Source organism: Daphnia magna, linkage group LG6 (genome assembly GCF_020631705.1).
Source record: "Daphnia magna isolate NIES linkage group LG6, ASM2063170v1.1, whole genome shotgun sequence".
Classification (NCBI taxonomy): domain Eukaryota; kingdom Metazoa; phylum Arthropoda; class Branchiopoda; order Diplostraca; family Daphniidae; genus Daphnia; species Daphnia magna.
Window position 1 is genome coordinate 1762752 of NC_059187.1, and position 23727 is coordinate 1786478.

Consider the following 23727-nt stretch of genomic DNA (forward strand, 5'->3'; position numbering starts at 1 on the left):
TTCTTTCTTGTTTTGTTTACTCTTTCGGGAAGAACACTGAACGACATGGTACACACACACATACAAAGACAACAAAAAAATAATTCACGCCACAAATAAAAACACTTAAAAATGAGAGACGGACGCAAAACATGACGGCGAGACTCTTCAAACCAATTTAAATCAATTTTTCTTTTTAAACGAAATTAAATGGATGGATGATGTGTAAAAGTGATCAGTTAAAATGGCGCGAAAAAGTATGAAATTTGAACCCCATTTTTTTTTTTTAACTGGAAAAAATTACATCATTAAAAAATAAAGGGGGGCGGTTCCAAAACAAATGAAGATGAGAGAAACTGAAAGATACACAAATCGAATTGCGTAATAGATCCTTCTCCTCCTCCTCCCACAAACATACTGACGATTTTTTAAATTTTGTTTTTTCTTTAATTACACGAAATTCATGTTTTTGTTTTTTGTTTTTTTTTGTTAAACTGTGTCATTTCACTGGCTTGTCAGAAACGAGGAAAGGATTACTAAAATTAAAGTGGATTGCGTGTGGATTTTTTTTTTTTTGCAAGTTAATTCGGCGTCTAATTGACTTGAAACAGTTCACACACTTTGCTTCGACGGATTTCATGTACAGAGGGTGGGGGGAAAGGACAGGGGATGGAGGTGCGGATATGTACATCATAAGGGATCTTACGATTTTGTATTTTTTTTTTTTTTCGCTGACGTAATAGAAAATATTTATAATAATCATATAGCTGGTGCAAAGAACATTTAAAAGGGGGGTAAAGAAAAAAGATGACCGGACATTTTTTTTCCTCTTTTTTAACGACTACTAAACGAATTTTCAATTACGGATATTAGACCCACAAAAAAATATATATATATATATTGAAAGGAAGGGAGCCTAGTAGGATAACATAGAGTCAAAAGTATTATTATCTCGTAAGAAGAGATAATAATAAATAAAAAAAAAACGTTCGAATATTTAATACTGATGATGCATCCATCTCTTGTTGGGGGGGCGTTGTAAAAAATAAATTCCTTTTTTTTTTCATGCAAAGGAAGATAAAGAAAGAGAAGAAGAAGAAAAAAAAACTATAATGAAGACGACACTAACTCGTTCTAGTTGGGAAGCTATTTGCATGTGTGGACGTCCAACATGGTCACGCACGTTTTGCACTTGACTTGGCAGCACCAGACGAAACGGCAGAAACAGCGTTCGACGTGTCTGACCACCTGTGCAAGAAGGGAAAAAAAAAAATAATGAAAACAAAATCAGACACCTGGAGCCGGAAGAATTTGTTTTTTTTTTCTTTGAATTTCAAATGAACTCGTTTTAAGAATTAAATTATCGTTGATATTTAAATTGCTTTTCTCTTGTAAAGCGGGAATTTGACCCCCTTTTTTTTAATTTGTTGAAATTGGATGTCCAGTACAATAAAAAAAAAATAATAATAATAATAATGAACGGCCCTCGTTAACCAGTACGGGAAAATGTAAAATGGTGAGGTGATAAATGATTTCTACCTGCGTGTTGTAGCCCCTGCCACAGCAGAGGAGATCGCAGCTGTCTGATCCTGTCGAATTCTTGTTGCAAACTCGTCCAGACGTGCCCAGGATTCCTTTCTTGGGGTCTTCGACGCAGTAATTGGGCGATTTGTGGATGTGAATCAACTCCGTTTTGCCCAGTGGAACTTGTCGTTTCGTCTTCATCGAAGAAGATTGAATATTCAATTCCCTGGACGACATTTTATCCTGCATCATCTTTAATCCAAATCAAACCAAAGTATTAGAAAACCAAACTTGTCAATGTTATTTTCATCTTCTTCAAAAAATGGCGCCTGTAGGTTGGACATGGTTAATTTTACCCACGCTAGATGGCGTTTTGACAACTAACAAAAACAAAGCAACGAACTAGTAAAAAAAAAACGAATCTTGGTAACAAAACGATAAAGAAAAATGCGTTTCTTACCGTTCTCACGAATTTCGTCGGTTTCATCTGACAAAACAAAGAAAAACAAAACAAAAACAGGTTAATACTATCGATGATGAATAATAGGAAGACTGACATGCGACCGCTACTTTCACAACGTTCACATTCGGCTTTGTCTCATAGTCGTCGTATTCTCATTAATAAACAAAAATGGCTTTTTTTTTTTTTTTTGTGTGTAGACGTAACAGAGAGAGAGAGAGAGAATATTATAAGTACAGACTATCGGAATGTTTCCTTCTTTTTTTTTTCTTTCATAAAAGCAGCGGGAGAGACAGCAGCTGGATGAAGGTAGAAAAACAAAACAAGAAGCAAAATCCTCAAAGGGGAAACAGATAAAAGCTTTAAAAAAAAAAAAGGAAGAAAAAAAAATGATCATTAAAAAAAAAAAAAAGGCCGTCAGGAGCTCGGGACCAGGTGGGCCGACAGGTTGACAGCCCCACGTTATTTTACCAACGTGCCTTTACGTACATATATTTTCTCCTACTGCTTGGGTATTGTTTTTTTTTTCTATTTAATTTACAACAGAAATCAAAAAAAAAAAAAGAGAAAGAGACAAAAGAAAAAAATGTTCCCTCAACCAAAGCACAAAAAAAAAAATAAATATGTAAACACAAAATATATATCTACTGTCAAAAAAGTAGTTCGGCTTTCGTGCTACTACGAACTAATTCCCTTTAAAAAAAAAAAAAAACTAGTCTGGTTTCTTACAAAACGAAAATAAATTCCAAAAAGATATTGCAACTATCTGCTTTATGTAAATCAAAGATTTTGAGAAAAAAATAAAATACTATGAACAGGAGGAATTTCGACAGCTCTTTCTCTTTTGTTCCCGCCCATTTACGAACAGTAGATCAAGAAAAAGAGTTAAATTAACAGTTTTTTTTATTTTTCAAAATGTTTACGTGAATCTGCCGAGTTCAGGGACTGGTTGGCTACTCAATTATCTCACCAGTTTGACACAGATCAATCAAACACAACCCCTATGGCCCAGTGAATTTAGTTCTACACGAGTACAAGTTGAAAAACGTTTCGCATTTAAAAAATTTCCATAACCAGTTTGAATTTGTTGTTGTTGTTCACACAAGCCTTTTTTAAAAATCATTTCTATACGAGAGTTGAAAACGATTTTGCGGTTTTGTTGTTGTTGTTGTTGTGTTTTCAAGTGTCATCCTGTCAAGTCTGTGTGTCTCTTGTCGCATTTCTACCGTAAAAATACATGTCTTTTCTCTATGCATGCGAGCGGTTTAAGAAAATCAAATGTTTTCTTTGTTTTGTTTTTTTTTTTTACCTGGACGGCGTTCTCGTATTTCTGTTTTAGGTAGTCGCCCACCTGGGCAAATGTGGGCATCGTTCTCCAGCACGTCTTCAACTCGCAAGAGCCTGTCGTCACGGTTTTTTGCCACGCCATTCCACACACACACATACACACACAAAAAAAGGAGAAGAAAAAAGAATTCGAAATTGAGTATTTTTTCCTTTTTTCTTGGCCACTTTAGAAAAGGCCTGCACAGTTAATACGGAGCTATTCTCACCTGACACGCCATGGCACCGGCATTGCATCCGCATCAGAGTCGCTATGGCCTGCCAAACACACAAAAAGAAAATGATGATAATAAATTATTTGATCAAAATAACATCCGTTTCTCATTTGTTTTTGTTTTCTCTCTCTCTAGAAACAAATTGAGGCGTTTGGGGCCAGACGTTCAACAACGTCCTTTTGATAACTTACATCACAATAATAAAGGGTCTTGGACCATTTCCGTTTTTCTTTTAACTCAATTTCCCTTTTTTTTTGGTTTTTACATCAAACATTTTTCTTTTCTTTAACTCGTATGTTGAAAGAATAACAAGATTTTTTTTTCTTTCTTCTTCTTCTTTCAATAAACTCGATTGTAAAAATTATTCACGGTGTTGTAGATAGTCCACTAACACAACCAGAAGGTGTGTGTGTATACACGGGCATTCGCACCGGAGGGGGGTATATATCAAAGGAGGATCGCGAAGGGGAAAAAAAAAAAAGGCCGAAAGGCCCTGGAAATTCGATCCGGTTTCTTTAACTTAAAAAAAAAAAAAAAGGGGGGGGGATGCATAGTACGCGAGGAGGATGGGGGTATGCGGCATATTTAATTAATTTTTATTTTCTTTAAATTTCAGTATTTTTTTTTTATTATTTCATATTTTTTTTCTTACCAAAGTTGTCAAAATTTCTGTTTGAAAATGTGGGAAATGGGAAACAAAAACGCGTTCCAGTCAATCAACATTTTCTCCCTTCTTGCCCACCTTCTAACACACAGGAAGATCATTTCTGGAATTTTTTTTTCTTTCTTTCTTTTAAGCCACTATAATTGATGATGGACCCCGAAAAAATCGTGATGACTTTTTTTTTTTGGTTTGTGACCCCCACTCATCGTCGATGATATATTCTTTTTAAAAAGGATCGTAAAAAAAAAAAATTATTTTTTTCAAATTAAGGAACCGAGACCTACAAAGACAAAATGAAATGACCCTTTTCCCCACATTTTTTCAAGTTTTCATAAGCGAATTAATTTTTTTTTTGCATTTTGTATGTAAAAAAAAAAAGATGATTGCGATAAAAAAAAAACAGGAATTTGTTATGTTAAAATATTTTTTTTTTTCTTTGAAAAAAAAAGGCAATTAATAGCTGTCACACGAGTACAGAGAGGAGAAAGGGAGTTTCCGAATTCTCAACAGTTCGGGAATTTAGAGAATTCCTAGAATAAACTACTCATATCTTTTCCATGTTAACTTACTGGATCCATTTTCAGTTCTTTCGTCTTCCCACAAGTCAGATAAAAAAAAAAACTAAAAAATCAGGAATGAAAGAAGAAAAACACGCAACACGACAGCATATTTCTATTATTCAAATTTCCGGAATGTGTTCCTTCACCCAACCCCCCCCCCCCTTTGTAATCGATAAGAATGATTATGTACGTTAAAAGCTATACTGTCGTAAGTCTCGATTCCGAGAAGTTGTTTAAGAATCATAAATCATTTTTTCGCTAATGATTGCAACGAGATGTCATTGCTGGTTAATGGTGAAATGAAATCTTACCTTGCGACCAGCTTCGTTATTATGGAGGTTCATCAAATTGCGGACGTTTTTCGGCTTTTTCTGGGCAGCCTTTTCAGGGGCGTCGACGAATTGCCGGGCGAATTGAATTCCGTATCGAATATTGTCCCTGTTTTCAAAAAATAAGTTCAGTTAAATAAAATTCAATCCCTACTAGGAAGAAACTGAAAAAATAATAAACACATAAAAAATAAAAGGTGAAAAAAAAGGGAAGGCCGTCAAACAAACAGTTTCACACTTTCGGGCAGTTCAAACAGCCACCGAAATATTTTCGGAAAAATCGCCGAAAGACCCCAAAAGGTGTGAAAATTTCATATTCCCCACCCCCCTCTATCCACCTGTTCGTTATTGGCTTTATATATATATATATTTTTTATCGATTTACAACTTGAATCTACACAAATGCACAAAGATTCTTCTTTAAAAAAAAAATTCAATTAAATTTAAATAATATTCAAACTTACGAACATCCTCCCCATTTCCATCCGTCGGGGGCGGGCAGACCCTGTCGCTCCATATCGCAGCTACACTCGGTGAGGTTGCCTAACGAGCAGGCCTGCGTGACAGCATGGACGACGCCTGCCGATGTCACGGCGTAAATAAAAGCCGTTTCTCGACTGCCTATTTTTAGAAAAAAAAAACCAAAAAAAATTTGATAATTATTGAAACGTCCTCCATAACCTTGGCATTGTCACACAAACACACACACACACAAGGTTATTCATCATTTTTGATTTCATGGAACATTCATTTATTGAACCAAAAATGGTTCCAATATCTTGAAAGAATTTTAATTTCTTTCTTGAATAGACTATCTCCCCCCCCCTCTGTTTTTTTTTTTTTTGACTTTGGAAATAGTTGGAAGGGGGAAAAGAAGAGGAGGAGAAAATGCAAAGTTTGAAATGAGACCACCCCTGATTGTTCCGAGCATCGAAATTGGTCACGGACAGACCTTCTTCCGCCGATGTGGGATTCATCTCTTTTGTGTTTACTAGAAGAAGAAGAAAAGAAAAGAAAAACGGAGAGGGTCAAGCACAAAAGATATGCACAAACTACAAAAAAAAAAAAAGAGCTCCATCATCAAGTTTCTTTCATTTTCCAGGTATTTTTCAAATAATATTTACATTTTTTTTAAGGGGCTATTACAACAACTAATTAACTTGCAACATTTCCATCATCAGGTGTGGTCGGAATAATTTATTTTTAAAAAACCCCTTTCTATCATGGAACACAAAGAATCAAAATGATGGATTCCTTCTCTCTCTCTCTTTCGTATTCACACCTTAGCAAATTCCCCAAAAAAGAAAGGTGTTGATTAGAACATGACATCCAGGTGTGGACAATAGAATTTTCTTAAAAAAAAAAAAAACAGAAGAAAGGACAGAATTTAAAATCGTAGTGAAAACTGTGACTTTTGCCTGTCAAAAAAGAGAGAAATGTTGGACACATGCCGTGATCCTTTTAAGAATAAGGTCCCTTCCCGACACGGGCAGACGCACAAAAAAGGAACCCCCTTTCATTTGTTGTTGACGTTGTTGTCATCTGATTATGCATCAAAAACATTTTTTTTAAGCAAAAAAAAAACGTCACAACGTGTATACAGAAATTTGTAATTGTAGCATAATTAGCATCTGAATATGGAAGGGGAAAAAGAAAAGATTAGCTCCTGCAGGGTAACCTTCTCAGTGTTCGTGTTAATGACTGAAGAAATGTCAGACCACACACGGTAAGGTGGGAAACACGCACAACAACACAAATGTTTTTCGAAGACGAAGAAGAAGAACAAAAATAAAAAAAATAAAATATGAAATTAATGTTGAAAAAAAAAGTGGGCGGCTTACAACTCCGCCTCTCCCATCATCATCAAAAGTTCCAATCTCATTACCAGGTACTCGTCCTACATTTTCTAAAACGACAACAGGAGAAGGACGCCCTTTTTTCTTCACCTCAAGAGACACATCAAAAATGTTCTTTCTTTTTCAAAGCTCAAATGATGTGTGTGTGTGTGTCAACCCTTTCGAATAGGACACACACAAAAAAAAATCCATTTAAAATTCAGGGGGGGGGGAGATGAAATAATCAAAGAAGAAGAACATGTTTGAGTTGAGATTCTTTGTCGAAAGAAGAGAAAGAAAGTCGGCACGATGAATGCCACGTGAAGGTCTATAAAGGACCGACTGTGTGTGTGTGTAGACCCTCCGTTTGTTGAAAGGTGGGGAGAGCGTGTCTAATGGAACAGGGGGGGGCCCGCTCTTTTCGAGGACACACACACACATACCTGCGTAATAAAGCATAGCTCCTATATTGTGTGGAGACCTTAGACAAAGCTGTCAACTCTTATATCTATTTATTAAACAAAAAAATTGAAAGACGAACCGATGACCTTCCCATTCTTTTCCTATCTCGGAAACATTTTTTTTTTTTTCGTGTCACGATGCGCTCCAGACAAAGACGAAATATCAAAAATAATATTTCTCTTGTTGTTAGAATTGGGAAATTAAACAAAAAACACACATTTTCTTTGTTGGACAGAGATATTTTTAATAATTGAATCATCATCCGACAACTATGTGTGAATTCTATCTGCCCCCCCCCCCTTTCTTTAAAAAAAAAAAAAGGCAATAAATCCGGTAGAGAAAATGAAATGTTTGTGGAAAGATGGCCACCCAACTCGATTCCGGACGCAATAGGTGTCCGAACAATTTAAAAAGAAAATCCACATTTCCCTCAAAAAAAAAAGAAAAAATTCCTCCGACAAACCCAATGTTCCCCCTCACACACACACTCGACATGTGTAATAAAATATATCTATATAATATATACATAATAACTCTATTCCCCTGTTCGCTAAAGAAAGAAAGAAATGAATATTTTTTTTTTCTTTCAGAATTGGGGAAAAAAAAACAACAGCTCGCGAGAGAAGACCTCCCATGGAGATGCTGTTGTACAACAACTCAATCCCGACTAATTAACTCTCTCTCTCTCTCTTTGCCGGTGTTAAGAAAACGCTAGCGGCTATCGTCCGATGTAATGATGTTGTTTTGTATCACACACACAAAAAGAAAATTTCCTCAGGGTCTTCGGAGATGTAATGATTTTTTTTTTTTGTTCGTTCGTTACAACCCCTTCGAAATTTGCCTCTCAGCTGTTTTGTGATGCCGTCTGTTCTGGTACATTTCAAATTCTTTGATTTTTTTTTTTTTCTTTCTTGTTTTTAAAAGCTCCAGGATATTTTTTTTTATGGCTCAATCAAACGACGACAGCGCAACAAAACGATTGCCCAACTATTGAAAATCAATGAAACAAATGTTGTCGGTCCTTCAAAACATAATCGGCAACAACAAATGTTTGAACGCCATCTGTGGGTTTTCAAAACCCCCACGACTTTTTCTAACCCCTTCGCCAACAGATTTATTGAGCTATTCTCTTTATTTAAAAAATAAATAAATACCTATCGATAATATTAGAATTTTTTTTTAACAAATCAACCCGGAATTCGACATTCCCTCTAACGGAGACCACCTGGCACACACACATTTCATTCTCTAATATTCAGCCACGCAAAATGTGGTGGATGCTGTTTTGTTTTTTTTAAATCTCTCGCCACCTGGCTGTTTCCAACAACAACAACAAAAAACTACTGGGCTAGAAAAGAAAAAACAAAAGAAAAACGGTTGTGATGACGGGGTGTCCGTCTGGACGGACGTGTTAAATACATTTAAGGGCCGTTTTGTTGTTTCTTGGCAACGGTTCTTTCCTCTTCCCAAATTTGTTTGTCTTAAACAGTTTGATTTATCTTTGATGGAAAAATATCAAGACAGGTGGAAACTTTCCAGCGGTACACGGCTGGAATCGACAATCGTGTGTGTCGTGATTGAAATACTACCTATTTTTACTAAGACACACACACACACACACACTCACAAAGAAGAACGTTTTCTCTTCTGTTGATTCTACAATTAAAAAGATGGGCATTTACGGGTGCTACGATTCGTCGGCATAATTCCACAATCATTTCGGGGTTGAATAAATAAAAAAAAAAGAAAGAAACGATTGTTTACGACTTTGTTTCTTTTTATGATCTTAATTCAACGCAGAGACTCTGTCTGCATGTCTCAATCTTCGCTATCCTACTCCCCCCTCTTTTTTTATTTTTTAAATAAGATACAACAGATAGAATAAGAGAGACAATGTTGATGTATCCAAATATCCCAGGCACGTTGTCAAACGATTCAATCGCTTTTAAGATACCACCATTTTGATGACTTTTTTTTTTTTGAAACGATAACTGGACACAACCGTGGGTTTTGGAACATTAAAGACATAACAAAAAAAAAACGACACTCACCTCTTTCTAAAGTGGCCCCAAACACATTGCGGTCGTCCTTGGTCGTGCAATTCCAGCGTTCGTTGCGGAACTGATGCTGACATTGTTGTATGCCCTGCGTCAAAATTGACCAAAAGAATAATCTCATTAATTTTTATTTAAATTCATTTAGAAAAAAAATAAATAAAGAAAGAAAAACAAGTTTACCTTTCGAGCTCCATCAGAGACGGACTGTATCGTGTTCGGATGAGCCTGGCAGACTTGAATCTGACGAGAGACGAGGCCCGGCAAAGCGGCACAGATGGCCCGAGCCGACCCCTGGGTCATCGTTGCCTGGTCCATCTGCTGGTCAGGAGCCGTCGCCTGGTCCGTCAGCGTAGACTGTGGCGGCATCGTCAACGACGGCGAAGTACCCGACAACCCCAAGTGCCTTAAAAAAATAAATTTCTAATGATAACATCACACAATTTTTTTTCTATATTGTTTATGATCTAAATAGGCTGAAGTAATTGGCCCATCGGCTATTATTAAAAAAATAAATAAATAAATCAACTCGTGAATCATTTGCATTTTTTTCTTTGTTTTCACGAAGAGAAAATGGCGAGTTTGTTTACATTTAAAGCGCCTAAAGGGAAACTACTTGCGGTCAAGTGTTGCAAGATGCCAATTCGTTGCATAAACTGTGGGAAATGTAGAAAAAAATTGAGTAAAGAACGATTGTTTTGAGTTATCGACAACGACTGAAGATTAATTGCAACCGTCCTTTTACTTTGTGGTGCCCATCTCTGCGTATTTCATCTCTGTCTCAAACTGATAACAATCACCAGGGATGCCCCATCAAAAATAAAAAATAGACGCCAAGAATTACTACAACAACAACAAAAGCCCCTTACTTTCCCGCAGGGCTTTTTCCAACATTTGATCTTGGTGGTGACATTTAAATTCCACGACATTGTTCGTTACCAGAAAAACCAATGTCGTCCTTTTGTGTGGTCGAACTTAAAAATCAATTCATTAAAAACATTTTTTTTTAAATTGAGTTGATGTCCCGGTGTGTGCGGATATCCGCAGTAACCGGAGAAGGCCAAACGGGGGTTTATTATCCAAGTCACCGAGAAAGGGAGATCTGTTTCCCCCCCCCTTGATAGATCAAATATCACAAGAGAGACCGACGATTGTTATTTTTTTCTTTACCCCTTTCTTTTGGTCAACGTGTACATGAAAGTAAATCCTTATTAAGGGTTCTGCTGTAATAATAATAAGCTTCGTTATGAGGCGACCTATTTTTTCCCGTCGGATTATTTCGTGCGCCATTAACCGACAAACTCATTTTTTTCGAGCTGTTACCTCGTTTGCATAAATGGCGACAATAAAAATGTCTCGAAAGAAAAATACATTTCATAAATGCAATTCATTTGTTGTTTGTTCACCTTTGAAATGCAACACAGTGGAAGCACAGGTTGAACTTTTGGCCGAGAACAAAAGACGAAAAATTTCGATTGATTTTTGTTTCTCTTTCCAGAAAAAAACAAATCAGTTCCCTGAAAGAAAAAAAACGCCGTGCCATTTAAGGACGAGGTGGATCGATGGACGTGGGGAAAGGTAAAAAAAGAAAAGGCCATGCACACATCCGTGATGAATGACCGCCAGTCCCGATGATAAATTGCTGTCTAATGTGACCTCACCTTTTATTCACGGTCACAAGTCCTGTCTGTCTTTCTAATGGCTATCCAACCCTCCTCTCGCATCCCCCCCACCCTCCGTCGAAAGACATCCGTATTCGATTCTGAATTTTCATTTTAAAAAGGGCTAAATAATCAACTTACATCCAATTGCAGGTGACCGGCCGTAGTAGGAGGAATAGAAGAACAAAAGCGGCCAAGAACGTCGTCCTCGGGTATCCGCCAATCCGATCAGTTGACATTTTGGAGCAATTCCAAAACGATTTGTGTTGTCCCTCACACACACTGAATCACACACTGGTGTTTGTTTTTGTTCTTTCTTCCCTCAAAATAAAAAATAAATTAAATATCCGTCGCGATCAATTTCGTTTGGGGTCACTGGATTGAAATCACGGCACTCTGTGTAAATATCCGACGGATAGCATGATAATCGAAAACTGCAACCGATATTCCAAAACAATCTTCTCAAATTGCACGTGCTGTCATCTACCTGCAAAAGAGAAGGAAAACGTTAGACGAGATACCAAAAACATAATCGATATTTGATATTTCATTAGTTAACGAGCGTTTTCAATCAAATGTTTGTTTGCTGGCAAGACGAGGTGTGATGGATGGCTAACAAACACATTTGAAAAACAAAAACAAAAAACGTGTTGTAATTCAATCTGGTGGTGGTAGTCACACAATCATTTCTTTTCCATCTCCAAAGCTAATAGATCAAATCGCTTCGACTTGTCTCTTCTTCTTATTTTACTTTCAAAATTTGTTTCTGCTTTCAAAATGGACACGCTGGGAAATGAATAATTCATGTGTTCCCATATTCGGGTGTCAGCAACTCAGCAGCTAGCACGTTAAGAAAATAATAATAAAAAAAAAAAACACTCTTCTTCTTTTCTTATGAATTTCACTGCATTTTACGCAGAATCACGTTAGACAATCGCGCCTTTTTTAATTACCGAAAATGCGGATGTCGAAGAACGGGGAGTTGCAGTCGCTATTGAGAGAATTGCCGATTAACACACACACACACACACACACAAAATGAATGCCACACTGTTTTTGTTGCTTCGCTAATAGGAAGGCGCGTCTTTCTTCGACGGTGCCGACACAGAGACTCACGAGGGAGGGCGATTTACGGATCGCATTTCCACACAGCGCTCTCCTTTGGCTCCTCCCTTTACCTTCCAACACTCTCCTATTGTGGCTCCTCCTTCTCCCGTTTCCCAACAGAAAAAAAGAATTGTGATTTTCTTTTTACTTTTTCCTTCTTCTTGTCTACACCTTTTCTCTCTTTTTTCTGCTGTTGGAACAGGCTACCTGTCCACTGTTGTGCTGAGCGCGGGTTGTCGTGGTCAATGCCCCCTGGTGGGCATGGTCACCACCTCCTAGGGTTGAAAAAAAAAGCGCAAGTTTCTTCCTCTCAAGAAAACACAATAAATGTCAATTGTTGTTTGTTACTAGAAAATAGAAAACCCACTCGGCGGCGGTGTTTCTTCTTCTAACAATCACCGACGAAAGATCCATCAGCTGATTTTTTTGTTTTTTAATTCACGCCAAAGAATAAAAAAATAAATAAATAAATATTTGTGTAAGGAATAATTACGATAGAGCTCTTCACACCGGCCATACTCATCAAGTCATTGATCAAAAAAGCCAAATCTTTGATGAAAAATGATCGCCACACGACTTTTGTTCAGAAAGGCCGGCGTCCCTTTAAACAATAAAGACACGAGTCATTTTCCTTTTTCTCTGAAAAAAAAAAAGAAATACATTATCTGTTTGGATTTTCTACTACAAGAGGCTTAAACTAAGTAGTGATCGATCTTGTTCTTTTCATATCATTTTTTTAAAGGTGTGTTTTCTCTGTTTCTTTTATTTAAAAAAAAAAGGGTAGAAAATGAGAGAAATTGTTTTTTAAGAAAAGAGGATCAATATGGACTTTTTAGATAGGGTTCAAGTGGTCTTCTTGACTCTTGGGGTACCTGCCCGCCCTTTTCTGCTTTTGCTGGACCATATAGTGTTTGTACACACATCTTTTCTTCGGCTTTTTTTTTTTCTTTCCCATTGGCTAAAGGAGGAAAGCCCTTGACCCTGTTTGACCTCCCCTGGGTGCTGTTGAATTTCAGATTTTTTTTGATTTTTTTTTCCCGACATTTCCAAGTGAGGCGGTGTGTCGGAGAAAAAAAAACAGGTAAAACACACCTACAACGGCGGCAGCGGTGACCCCGATACAAATGTTTTCGATTGATGTCCTACCTGCCCTTTTTTATTAATTCGTTCCGTTCTAAAAAAAAAAGGGGGGGGAGGGGAATTTGAAAAACAAAAATACGCCTAAATCAAATTAAACAAATGATGACACAAAAGACGACCCGCCAATTTAACGATCGATGGAAGCCTTTGCTGTCCCCACCCCCCGGAGAGATTATTACATTCCTCTGTGTGATTATTATTTTAGGTAGAGACAAAACCCCAAAAGTCTAAACATAGAACTCCGAAAGGCCCTTCTGTTCTGCTGTAATAAATTTTTTTTATTTTTTTATTTTCAAGATTTACTTTTTCTTCCCGGCTATAATTGGATGTTGTGACATTGTTTTCTTTCTGGAGCGCAAAACAAAAAAATACCTCAATTGAAAAACATTGGCTACCTTTTCTTCTTGTAATGTAAATACGTCTGTATCTACCTATTAGATTTCGAATGGGGGGGGAGGGAGGGGGGCAAAGGGACGAGAAAAAAAAAAGTCATAAAAATTTAAGGAAAAAAAAATAAGTCGAGAGATCGTGTGAGAGAAAAAACACACAGCCACCTTCTAATTTTAGACGACGCATACAAGAAAAAAAAAAAAAGAGGGTCAAAATAATAAAATGGCCAACAAATTTGAAAGAAGGTATCGGTGTGTGTAGTGTCTTAACGACCGCCTTTCACCCCCACGGACAAGAAGAAAAAAAAACATTTTTCAATTACAAGAACTTGAGGGAAGTTAATTACAAGGAGGGACCACTGTAGCCGCAACTTGAGAAAAAAAAATGTGTACCCTTAAAAAAAAATATATATATATAAGGCGATAGGTATTATACTAGGACTACACCTTACAAATCTTGGCACAGGTGTACCATTTTTTTTGGGATAAAATTTTCGCACCAAACGTGGCGAATTCATCACTAGAACGCCAAAAAATCGAGAATTTTTGTGCGGAATTTTTCGGTTAAAAAATATGTTTTCCAATCCCCAGCCCCAACATCGAATTTTCGCTTTAAAAAGAAAATTACAAGAGAATGACCGGAATGTTAACACAAAAAAAACATGGCCAATGTGTCGCTATTTGTTCAAATAGTCGATCCATCACGACACGCCAACTGAATGCGTCGCTTAATGAGACGGACAGCCTTTTTTTTTGTTGAATAATCGCTTAGGACTTTGTAGAAGACGTGACCTCTTCCTCCCCCCATCAATGCAGAGTTTACCTATGCCATCCATCACATCCAAGACAAAAATAAAAAAAAAAAAAGCTTTTGAGCGCTTAAGTTCATCCTATGAGGTCATCATCGGCATTTACAATGTCGGCTTCACGGCAGCTCCTCTCCCCCCTCAAGATGCATCCAGCGTGATAAATTCTCCACCCTCCGCACGCGCTTGATAACCCTCCTCCCCCAACCCCCAAACAAAAAGCATCATCTAAAAAACCACGTGGCTCTCAAGCTGCTGCATCCATCTGGATTTGGCCGTTCTCCCGCAAGAGGGTCACACACAACATGGGAAAGGTCAACTTCAACCGATTATTGCGGAACTATAAAAGAATAAGTTAAATGTTAATACGTACGGCATATTTGATCGGTAAGGATCTCCGTGTAGACTTGATTGATCGGCCCGTCAATGCTGAATCGACGAGGGGATGAGCCACTTGAAGAAACGAGGTTGATCGCATCCGCATCAGAGGAATCGCCAGTCACTTCCGTGATCTAAATATGCGCATAGACAATCAATTTTGTTTTTTTTCTTTCTTAGTTTTACAGATTTACGAGTTATTCAATCCTCCTACAACAGTTGAATGTACAAATAGAAGAAGAAAAGTAGATCGTGATGGATGTGGCATAAGTAACTAATCCGCATTCTTTCTCTTAGTAGCGGGAAAAACATTCAAGTCATGCCAGGCATTCACCAATTTAAAAAAAACAAATATTTCTCCTTTTTTTTGAAAACATTGAAACTAAAATTGTTCCACTTTACAAGGAAAATTAAATTTTTGAAAGGCAATAAAAATAAAAAATAAAAATTTACCTGGTGGAAATGGCAGCGACAACGTCCGGGTAGAAAATCGCGGAATCGGGCGACCGTCATGTTCCACGTGTCGACAGTGCGGAAGCCATATTGGAGACGGGCCGTCTCCGACAAGCGGGCTAGTCGACGGGCGGTCGAGACGAGCCCTTTTTCGCCATGTGTTGTTGTCACGTCTGATTGAAACAATCCGGCGCCCGCCATTTTGATTACTACCGCCATCCGTGATAAACCTTCGCTATAATAAAAAAATATAAATGATTTTAGTCTATCAGAAATTCGCATTTTATGAACACAATTACGCGGCTAAGACTCGCTGGATCGTTTCAAAATGCTCGACAGACATCCAGTCCAATCCGCCAATAATCAGGGTCGTGTCACTTTCATTGGCAGCTGCCCTAAATACGGGAACAAGAATATTAAATGATTTGAAAATTATGACACTAAAATACATAAAAAATAAAAAAATGAAACATGCAGAGGCCAGTTGCTGCCTCATCACGGTGAATGAACAATCGAGTGCCCATTCTTCAGGCGAATAACAAGCGATGCGCATGATTCTCCAAAGTGGGGGGTCTTACGGATTCCGCATGACGGCCATCGAAGAAAAGACGTGCTACAGTACAGAAATCCCCCAACTTGCGCTTGTCTCGTTCCATCAAAAAAAAAAGATGATGCTCCTTTGATTTTCAATGGTCCGAAAACCTGCTGTCAACATCCGCCTCTATCCAATTCGACCATCATTCAATTTATTATTATGGGGGATCTATTCTCTGTGTTTTGTGAGCACACAAACCTTTCGTTTCTAAAAAAGGACCTATTATGATGGGCCGGCTGTTTACAACACACAAGACAATAGAATAAAAAAAAGAATTGTCGAAATCTTTTTGAGCCACTAAAGATTATACTGCGCCTGTCATCATTGATCATGGCAGACGGTGCGTAACGGATATTCCGGATTGTAAGGTTGTTATGTTCCGTAATGTACACATCAGTGGAAAAAAAAAAACTAAAATTGTTTGCGGTATTACCTCCTGAGCATGTGGGTGAGAGTCTGTTGAAGCGAAGTTCTCGAAGACATCCAGAATTTTGGATAATAATCAAAGTCGAATTGTGTCTGCCCGCCAACGTTGGCAAGACGGTGGCGATAACCGTGCCACTTTGTCCTGGAACAAAACAAAATAATAAAACAACCATGGAGAATAAAAAAGGACAATATGGATGCTATTATTGAATACAATACCTGTCGGACGTCGTTAGCCAACCGTCTAGCCGTTCCAGCAAAGCTTCCATCATCCCACGGTTAGTTGAATCTCCGACAAATATCAGCTGGAAAAGAAAAAAGCGTAATACATTAGGGGTAAAATAGAATTATACCAAAACATTATTAAATTAACCTTGCGATGTAGCAGACACTGTTTCACTCTGGACGGGCTATAATGAGGATGGCGGCATTCAAACGGCTGCCAGCGAGCTCGGCTCCAATAACAGGATCGTTCCAGAAGGCAAGACGAACAGGGGATCATCCAGGCGCCTTCTATGACCCCCCCGAAAAAGAAAAAAAAACCGCCAAAAATAAGGAAAATATGTACAAAGGGTAGAACTTGAATTTACTTTAAAAGACATACAGGCAAAAGTCTAGGGGAGGACCTGTGACGTCATTGGAGGTAATTTATACATTTTTTTTTTTCTTTTTTAGGGGCCGAGTCTAATTGGGGGGTCTCTACGTGTGTGTGTGTGTGTACTTGAATATGTACACCACGTCGCGGCGGGCTGCCCAGTCAAAATGGCCGCCTTTGTCGTCCTCTCCCCCTTCTCAATTTTCGCATTTTCACACGAGAGGCGAAAGGAGGAGGAGGAGTTAAATATCGATATATCTCCACAGCTTGGTTCCGCCCACAGAGAAAAAAGTTCCAAGGAGGTAAATGGAAAAAGTGAGAAAAAAAAAGGGAAAATTCTATGACAGTTCCATGGCAAATTGCAGGGGACCCGAGGGTTTTTTTTTTTGCCTCTTTCCTATTTAGGGATGGGGGCGGAGAATGAACGGAAATGACGTCATAAATTTGTCAAATTGTTCAGTCTTCTTTTTTTCTTCCTTTTCTCACACGAACAGTCTAATTGGTTGTTGGAATTCACGCGTTCCATGACGACATTTAACACTCTGTAAAAAGCCAAAAGTGACGGGTTTGAAATAACTTTGCCCCCCCCTCGCTTCTGTTCTGTTGTACTTTTTTTCTTATTCTCTTTACGATGGGAGATGAAATCCATTCTAGCAAATAAAAAAAAAGCGGAACAACCAAGTTCCATAAAAAGAGACAAGAAGGATAAAAACTTTACTTGATTTATGTCCGATAATTTGTTGAAAGAGAGAAAGAATGAAAAAAAAAAGTACAACAACGATAAAGTCCTGTTTTCCCTACTAGGATTGATGACTACGCAATTTGGCTTCTTGTTGTGCCGACTAGGCACTAAAAATTTTACCTTTAGAGTTGCCAAAAGGACAAGTCGGCAGCCGGTTCCAATCGGTCAAAGCTGAGCTCCAATTGCCGACCAGTGATGGTTGTAATCCGCATTCTGGCTTGTCCTTAAATCTCAAACTGCATTCCTGCATTATGGGAGGCAAAAAAAAAAAGATATGGAAACAACAGTAAATGAATGTCTAACATGCTTGATAAGAAATTCCATTAGAATGTTCTATTACTTGTTCCAGGATGCAAACGGTTAGATTATTGGCACAAAATGGAACTGGATTATCTCCTCTGGGTAGGCGTCTTATTCTGAGAATGTAGGTGATGGACCTTATCCGGGTGTCCTTGTTGCCAATTTCCATTTTGAAGTCATTCCATCCCAAGCCAACACTGATGTTGAAATTCTTAGACCTAAAATAGGAGAGAGAATACCATGTTAGTATAGTGAACCCAAGAAATATTGTAAGTATGTTTGAATTTTGCCTTTCATTTTCCAGCAGGGAGCAGCGGTAAAATGCGAGTTTTACAAGATGTTACCTCGTTTAGTTTAACTTTGATGAATTCTTAAATGTACACCAAAAGAGTACACAGAAGTACATTTTTATCAAAATGAGATTGAGATTTATTTTGCGTATCAAAATTTAAAAGTCAACTGAGTACAATGTTTCACCATGATCAATCATCATTTGCGTTAGATTTACTACAGAATGGAAATAAAGGGGATGCAAATACAGATCATGGCGGAATCTTTGTTGTAAGCAGTCAAATTGCTTTAATCGTCGGTTCAAGGTTTCGTGCCTTGCTAAAACCTGTTTTTTCTTCCCATCATTGTTTCCGTTAGGGAAATCAAAAAAGTTTGGGTCGTTGTAACCGCGATCGGCAATGGCTTTCTCTCCTTCTCTAAGACCGAAAATAAAGACATCTCGGGCTAGCCTAAGATCTGACCATTCGCCACAGGGAAGTCCACCGTAAGCCCAAACAATGTCTCCGGTTCGGATACAAATGGCTAGTTCGTATCTAAGACCGGGACCATGAAATTTATGTGAGTACCATTTGGGGTTGAATGGCGATGGCTCCATGATTCTGAAATCTACTCCATCAATAGATACCAGAATGTTGGAGCCTTTAAGGGCTCTATGGAAACGATTCTCCCATTCAATCTATGAATGAAAACAAATTAGCATTATATATAAACCCCAAAGAAATTAATGTTGTCTCCTACCACTGGCATTTTTGCGAGAAGGCGAATGAAAATATGGCACCACTTCCGAAATGTTTTTTCCGACACTCCAACTAGAGCAGAACTTATGTGTTCAGTAGCATAATGCTTCAAATGCAATAATGTCCATAAAAGATGCTCTGGGCGCGATTTAATGGGACGGACATGAGATAAATTGTCATAAGCAGCAGCACACACACTCGGGGAAGTCCCAAAAAAGGATCTGAATTTCCGATAGCCTAAAGCAATACTACCGTCAACGTCATGTTTAGTAATATTATGGCCAAGCCGCCAGAAAGTTTCAGCTGATGCCATTTTTTTTTAGTATGAAAAAGTATAAAAAAAACAAGACCGAAAACCCAGTAAATCACTAAGTCCAATAGATTTTCGTCTGCTTGACAGGGTTGAACTGTTTGTGTAATTAGAGAATTTGTAAAATATTTAAAAATGGGTGTCAAGAAATTCTTTTATGAATGATTAAATTGCCTTGACGAGTTTTGCCTTAAATTAAGCGTTCATATGGAATAACTTTTAAAAAAGTAACTTATGCGGAACATTTCAAAAGTTTAAAAGATTAAAAATGTCGAGATTTTTAGGATCTTTAAGATGCTAATTTGTCTTCAATATTGTTTAAATAATGGAAATTTCTTTTTAAAGCTGTTGTAGACATGAATCTGCGGCTATGTGCAGTGAAAAAACTAATAAACCTTCCTTGTGGTGAAAAAATTAGTGGATTGAATGTTCAAATATTTGAAGAAAAGCTCAAATTTTTTAACATTCAATCCACTAATTTTTTCACCGCAAGGCAGGTTTATTAGTTTTTTCACTGCACATAGCCGCAGATTCATGTCTACAACAGCTTTATAAAGAAATTTCCATTATTTAAACAATATTGAAGACAAATTAGCATCTTAAAGATCCCGAAAATCTCGACTTTTAAAATCTTTTAAACTTTTGAAATGTTCCGCATAAGTTACTTTTTTTAAAAGTTATTCCATATGAACGCTTAATTTAAGGCAAAACTCGTCAAGGCAATTGCATGTTGCATAAAACAACTTTTCGACAACTATTATTAATTAATTTAACCATTTAAAAACATTTTGCAAATTTTCCAATAATAGAAATCATTCAACCTTGTCACAACAAAGCAGACAATAATTTTTGTTTAAGAAAGTCACGTCTTTTGCCACACTCAGTGTTCATTTCTTTAATAGCTAATTTCAAGCTTAGAATGAGCAAAAAATGCCGCAGTGGAAACACAATCCTCCGTGTAAAGCCCACACTATTCTTAGTCAAATGTTCGCAGACGGAAAAATTGATCCAGCAACCACTGCAAAAGCTGCATTCTCGTTTCACCCAGAATTTGCCAAGTTTACCATGCCGGTCTTTTACAACAACTTCAGGCAGCTTAGGCAATTGCATGGCCTCGAATGTATACCACATTTTATTATTCTCTATTTGTTTAGCAATTATTATATTTTCAGATATTTTTTATAGTAAAAAATTCCGAAAAAAGCTCATCGTCTGCCCTGAGTTGTTTGGAGGACTCGGCCAACTCTAGTAGTACCAGCTCTCTTATCGTTTCTCGCAAACGCCTCCGTGACGATCAAGAGTCTGACTTAAACGAGGAAATAGAAGATTTGGATAGCAGGATAATTCACCAGAACCAGCCGGTCCTGATGGCAGTTTATAAGGATCACTCATTAGCCGAGATAGTCTCTATCTGTGTTACGCTTCCTAGTGGTGTCACTGATATCCGCTTCACTCTTGATGGCACTGGGCCCGCAACGACGTTTGCTACCATTACGTACACCTGGCCTCAAGTTATGTTCGACATTGAAGGTTTATTTGCATCTGCCATTAAAAAAAAAACTATGACAGTCGAACACCCCAAGATCATAGCCCTTAAATTGGAACTAGAGAACAATAGACAACACATAGATAGAAAACCTCAGGGCTCTATGGAGATCTCTCTGCCTATTCCTGTCAAAACCGATCCGAACACTGTTAACTATAAGTTGGCTAAAGGAACAGATGGCGTAATAGTATTAATGGCTGATTTATGTGCATTCCACAGATCATATACAGCAATCAAACCTGAATTCAAATGTGATTTTGAAGAATTCTAGACTTCTAGTCGTTTTGGTTTATGTTTTTATTTAAAACAAATAAACTGACACTCGCAAACCCTATTCGTACCTATTCGAATTTCTCTCATTTTACCGCAGCTCCCAGAGCATATGTGGCATGGTTATTCAAAAACACTTGGAGATTTAACCAAGTCATTTCATATGCAACAGTTGCACTGTAGTGAGTCCACCTCGAATGAAAGGTAGGCTCCAATTTGATGAAAGGGTTGATGACAAGATTGCTAATAAGGCCAAATATTTCCCTTGCATCATAAAGTTGTTCATTCAAGGCTGAGCCAAATTTGGTAGCTGGATGGGAACGTCGAATAGAAAGGAAACGGACGGCAGTGCTAATGGTCTTATGTAGAAGCAGATGGAGGGAATGGGGGGTGGATTTCGTACGTAGGCGATGCACGTTGTGGTGAATACGCAACACTTCAGTATCAAAAGGCGTGCGTATAAAATCTGCAGCAATAATCTGAGACACTTTGCCATCTCTTGAAAAAGATATTCAAAAATTGATGGGGGATGCAAAGTTCTGGAATTGATATTGCAAGATTGCTTTCATTACCTGGGAAGAAGTTTGAATTCGTGAACCTGGGAGGATTTTTCCACGTGGCTTAAAACTAGTTGAATCCACCTCTCGGCAGAATCACAAACCTGTTGGAGAGCTGAGCAGCCAAATTCTTTGAACGAATTTTCCTAAGTGCAAAAAAATCTTTAATTCAAAAATAAATTTCTACAAAATAAAAAATAAATATTTCTTATAAAACTACTTCAATTTCAATACTGAAATTTGTAAATGACTAAAATGCAAACCTGGTCTAGCAAGAGTAGTCCACCATTGAAAGTGTAAACCTCTGGGGGATTAAGACCTCCAATCAAGAAAAAAAGACGAAAAACGAACGTGAAGTTTTTCAACCGGCTTACATTATCCTCCAGCACAGGTACAACCACAGTTTGTTTCATTGAAAATCTGAAAAAGTGGTATTATTTACTTTTAATAACTGTACAACAGAAATCTTCTACATCGTGTATGTAAATGCCAACCTTTTTAATCGAATTGCCTGATAAATTTGCAGAGTCGTGCGTATCTGGCTCATGGTTTCCGGTGGGTGGAAACAACGCCACGTTTTGTTTAAACTTTGCTCGTTAGTTAGAAACTCATCCAAATTGCTGTCGAGATCGTAGCAGGAACCCACACGGCCAGTTACGTTGCGCAACGTTTGACACCAGAAATTGGCATTGGATGATAGCTCCCCAAGAATTCTCTTCAAAGTGAGCTAAATAAATTATTATTTTAATTTAATTAGTTATTAGTTGACTAGTAGAAACTATGTAAACAGTTACTGACTTGAGATATCATTTGGCCCTCGTATTCACGGCAAATCTGTTTGTCTACGTAATAGCCTCAAAGTTCGCAAAAGTAAGAAAATGTGAAACGTTATCTGATCGAATACCATACTTTGACGGTATATCATCGAAGAGTCATTAAAACCATATGAGGTCTTGGGAGCCAATAAGCCGAGGCTTAGCAGCAACGAGACATTCCATCTTTCGTGATTTGATGAATGCTGCTGCATGGCTGGATCGTGCATCATTTTCCATTCGCAGTACTCTATTTCCTCCTGAATTCATTTGAACATTTTATGATTTTTCTTTATCAATAATCAATAGTGGTTTATGTTTATTGTCACCTCATCTAGAATCAACTTTCTGCTGGACTGTTCTGCTTCTTTTCTCGCCATAAGAAATAGAGCGAAAATACTGGAAAACATCAGCCCGATAAACAGCGTGTAACGTCTTCCCCTCATTTTCCAGTCCAAAAGCGTTCCAGTCCTTATTTACGGATGAGACGACAATAGAAGAGAAATATCAGTAGTTGAACTGAAACAGCTCTTATGCACTATCTTCAAGTGGGTTTGTAAGAATATGCTTTTTTAAAATTTTTTTCTCTGTCTTGTTTCAGGGTAAAACTAAACGTTAGAAAAATCAGTGAACTCATAGACATAATTAGAAATGATGTGTTAGGAAGCACGGCGGACGCTGCTATTTCAAAAGAATTAATGTATTCTCCATCACGGAGCCTTCCATTGCATAAGTGGCCCGGTGTACGTACGTACGCGGAATGTGGAGACTCACGGATCTGTTTTCCAGCCGCATAGCAAACACGTCAGCTTGATATGAACAAAAGTATAAATATTTGGAGCAAACCACTTGACTTTTTGTCTGACATTATTCGTCAGCAAAAGAAGGCGAATAGCAAGATTAATTTCTTTCGCCATTTTAACTTTTACAAATTGCAGTTATCTTCTAATGCACTTAACATCCATAATTATCTAACTGTTGGTTAAATTAGTCTCAAGCCAAAAACTCATCCATTGGAAGAATTACGGGGTTGAAACAAAAATAGTAAAAGAACTGAATTTCCGAGGCAAAATATAAAATAAATCATAATTGATAACCTGCTTACCAAATTGAAGTTAGATATTAGTGATGAGATACACTGCACGATTATGTCGACTCGAGATGCGCTCTCTGTAGTGTATGGAAT

At 37.7% G+C, this 23727-nt stretch overlaps 2 protein-coding genes, 1 long non-coding RNA gene and 1 pseudogene across 8 annotated transcripts; 2 read left to right on the forward strand and 2 right to left on the reverse strand.

The window, feature by feature from the left end:
- Nucleotides 1-23006, reverse strand: LOC116925389 (protein Wnt-16). Of its 3 annotated transcripts, XR_006648201.1 has the most exons (18): nucleotides 22871-23006; nucleotides 22639-22801; nucleotides 22528-22571; nucleotides 22224-22456; nucleotides 21993-22149; nucleotides 21745-21875; nucleotides 21280-21670; nucleotides 18309-18325; nucleotides 18059-18236; nucleotides 17839-17962; nucleotides 16755-16894; nucleotides 16601-16686; nucleotides 16389-16523; nucleotides 15660-15755; nucleotides 15361-15595; nucleotides 14903-15041; nucleotides 12041-12833; nucleotides 11322-11574 (listed from the first exon to the last, which is right to left on the reverse strand). XR_006648201.1 is itself a non-coding variant. In XM_045175431.1 (17 exons), exons 1-17 carry the CDS (start codon nucleotides 22985-22987, stop codon nucleotides 11567-11569), a joined length of 2406 nt encoding a protein of 801 aa, XP_045031366.1. In that variant the 5' UTR covers nucleotides 22988-23006; the 3' UTR covers nucleotides 11322-11566. The 3 variants fall into 3 exon arrangements, 2 of the variants coding, with proteins under 2 accessions (XP_045031367.1, XP_045031366.1); XM_045175431.1 differs by lacking the exon at nucleotides 12041-12833 and having other exon boundaries at nucleotides 22528-22583; XM_045175432.1 differs by lacking the exons at nucleotides 14903-15041; nucleotides 15361-15595; nucleotides 15660-15755; ... (11 more) ...; nucleotides 22639-22801; nucleotides 22871-23006 and adding exons at nucleotides 1-1227; nucleotides 1519-1755; nucleotides 1964-1990; ... (4 more) ...; nucleotides 9424-9517; nucleotides 9610-9832 and having other exon boundaries at nucleotides 11229-11574; nucleotides 12041-12623.
- LOC123473872 lies at nucleotides 18420-19500 on the reverse strand. The gene is made up of 2 exons (XM_045175449.1): nucleotides 19048-19500; nucleotides 18420-18985 (listed from the first exon to the last, which is right to left on the reverse strand). Exons 1-2 carry the CDS (start codon nucleotides 19357-19359, stop codon nucleotides 18467-18469), a joined length of 831 nt encoding a protein of 276 aa, XP_045031384.1. The 5' UTR covers nucleotides 19360-19500; the 3' UTR covers nucleotides 18420-18466.
- Nucleotides 20150-21236, forward strand: LOC123473875 (annotated as a pseudogene).
- On the forward strand, nucleotides 22011-23630 carry LOC116925402. Of its 4 annotated transcripts, XR_006648240.1 has the most exons (5): nucleotides 22011-22120; nucleotides 22256-22451; nucleotides 22520-22599; nucleotides 22660-22786; nucleotides 22851-23630. It is a non-coding gene; the product is annotated as an uncharacterized LOC116925402 (long non-coding RNA). The 4 variants fall into 4 exon arrangements; XR_006648238.1 differs by having other exon boundaries at nucleotides 22520-22786; XR_006648239.1 differs by having other exon boundaries at nucleotides 22520-22786; nucleotides 22880-23630.
- The last annotated feature ends 97 nt before the right edge of the window (nucleotides 23631-23727 follow it).

Excerpts from the sequence above, each read along its gene's own strand:
- LOC123473872 (XM_045175449.1), bottom strand. The coding sequence starts at position 19,359 with ATGGCATCAGCTGAAACTTTCTGGCGGCTTGGCCATAATATTACTAAA. Across the intron at positions 18,986-19,047 it reads TTCTCGCAAAAATGCCAGTG|ATTGAATGGGAGAATCGTTT; the intron begins GTAGGAGACAAC and ends TTTCATTCATAG.
- LOC116925389 (XM_045175431.1), bottom strand. The coding sequence starts at position 22,987 with ATGAGGGGAAGACGTTACACGCTGTTTATCGGGCTGATGTTTTCCAGT. Across the intron at positions 22,150-22,223 it reads CAGGCAATTCGATTAAAAAG|ATTTTCAATGAAACAAACTG; the intron begins GTTGGCATTTAC and ends CCACTTTTTCAG. Across the intron at positions 15,756-16,388 it reads CTCACCCACATGCTCAGGAG|GGCAGCTGCCAATGAAAGTG; the intron begins GTAATACCGCAA and ends TCCCGTATTTAG.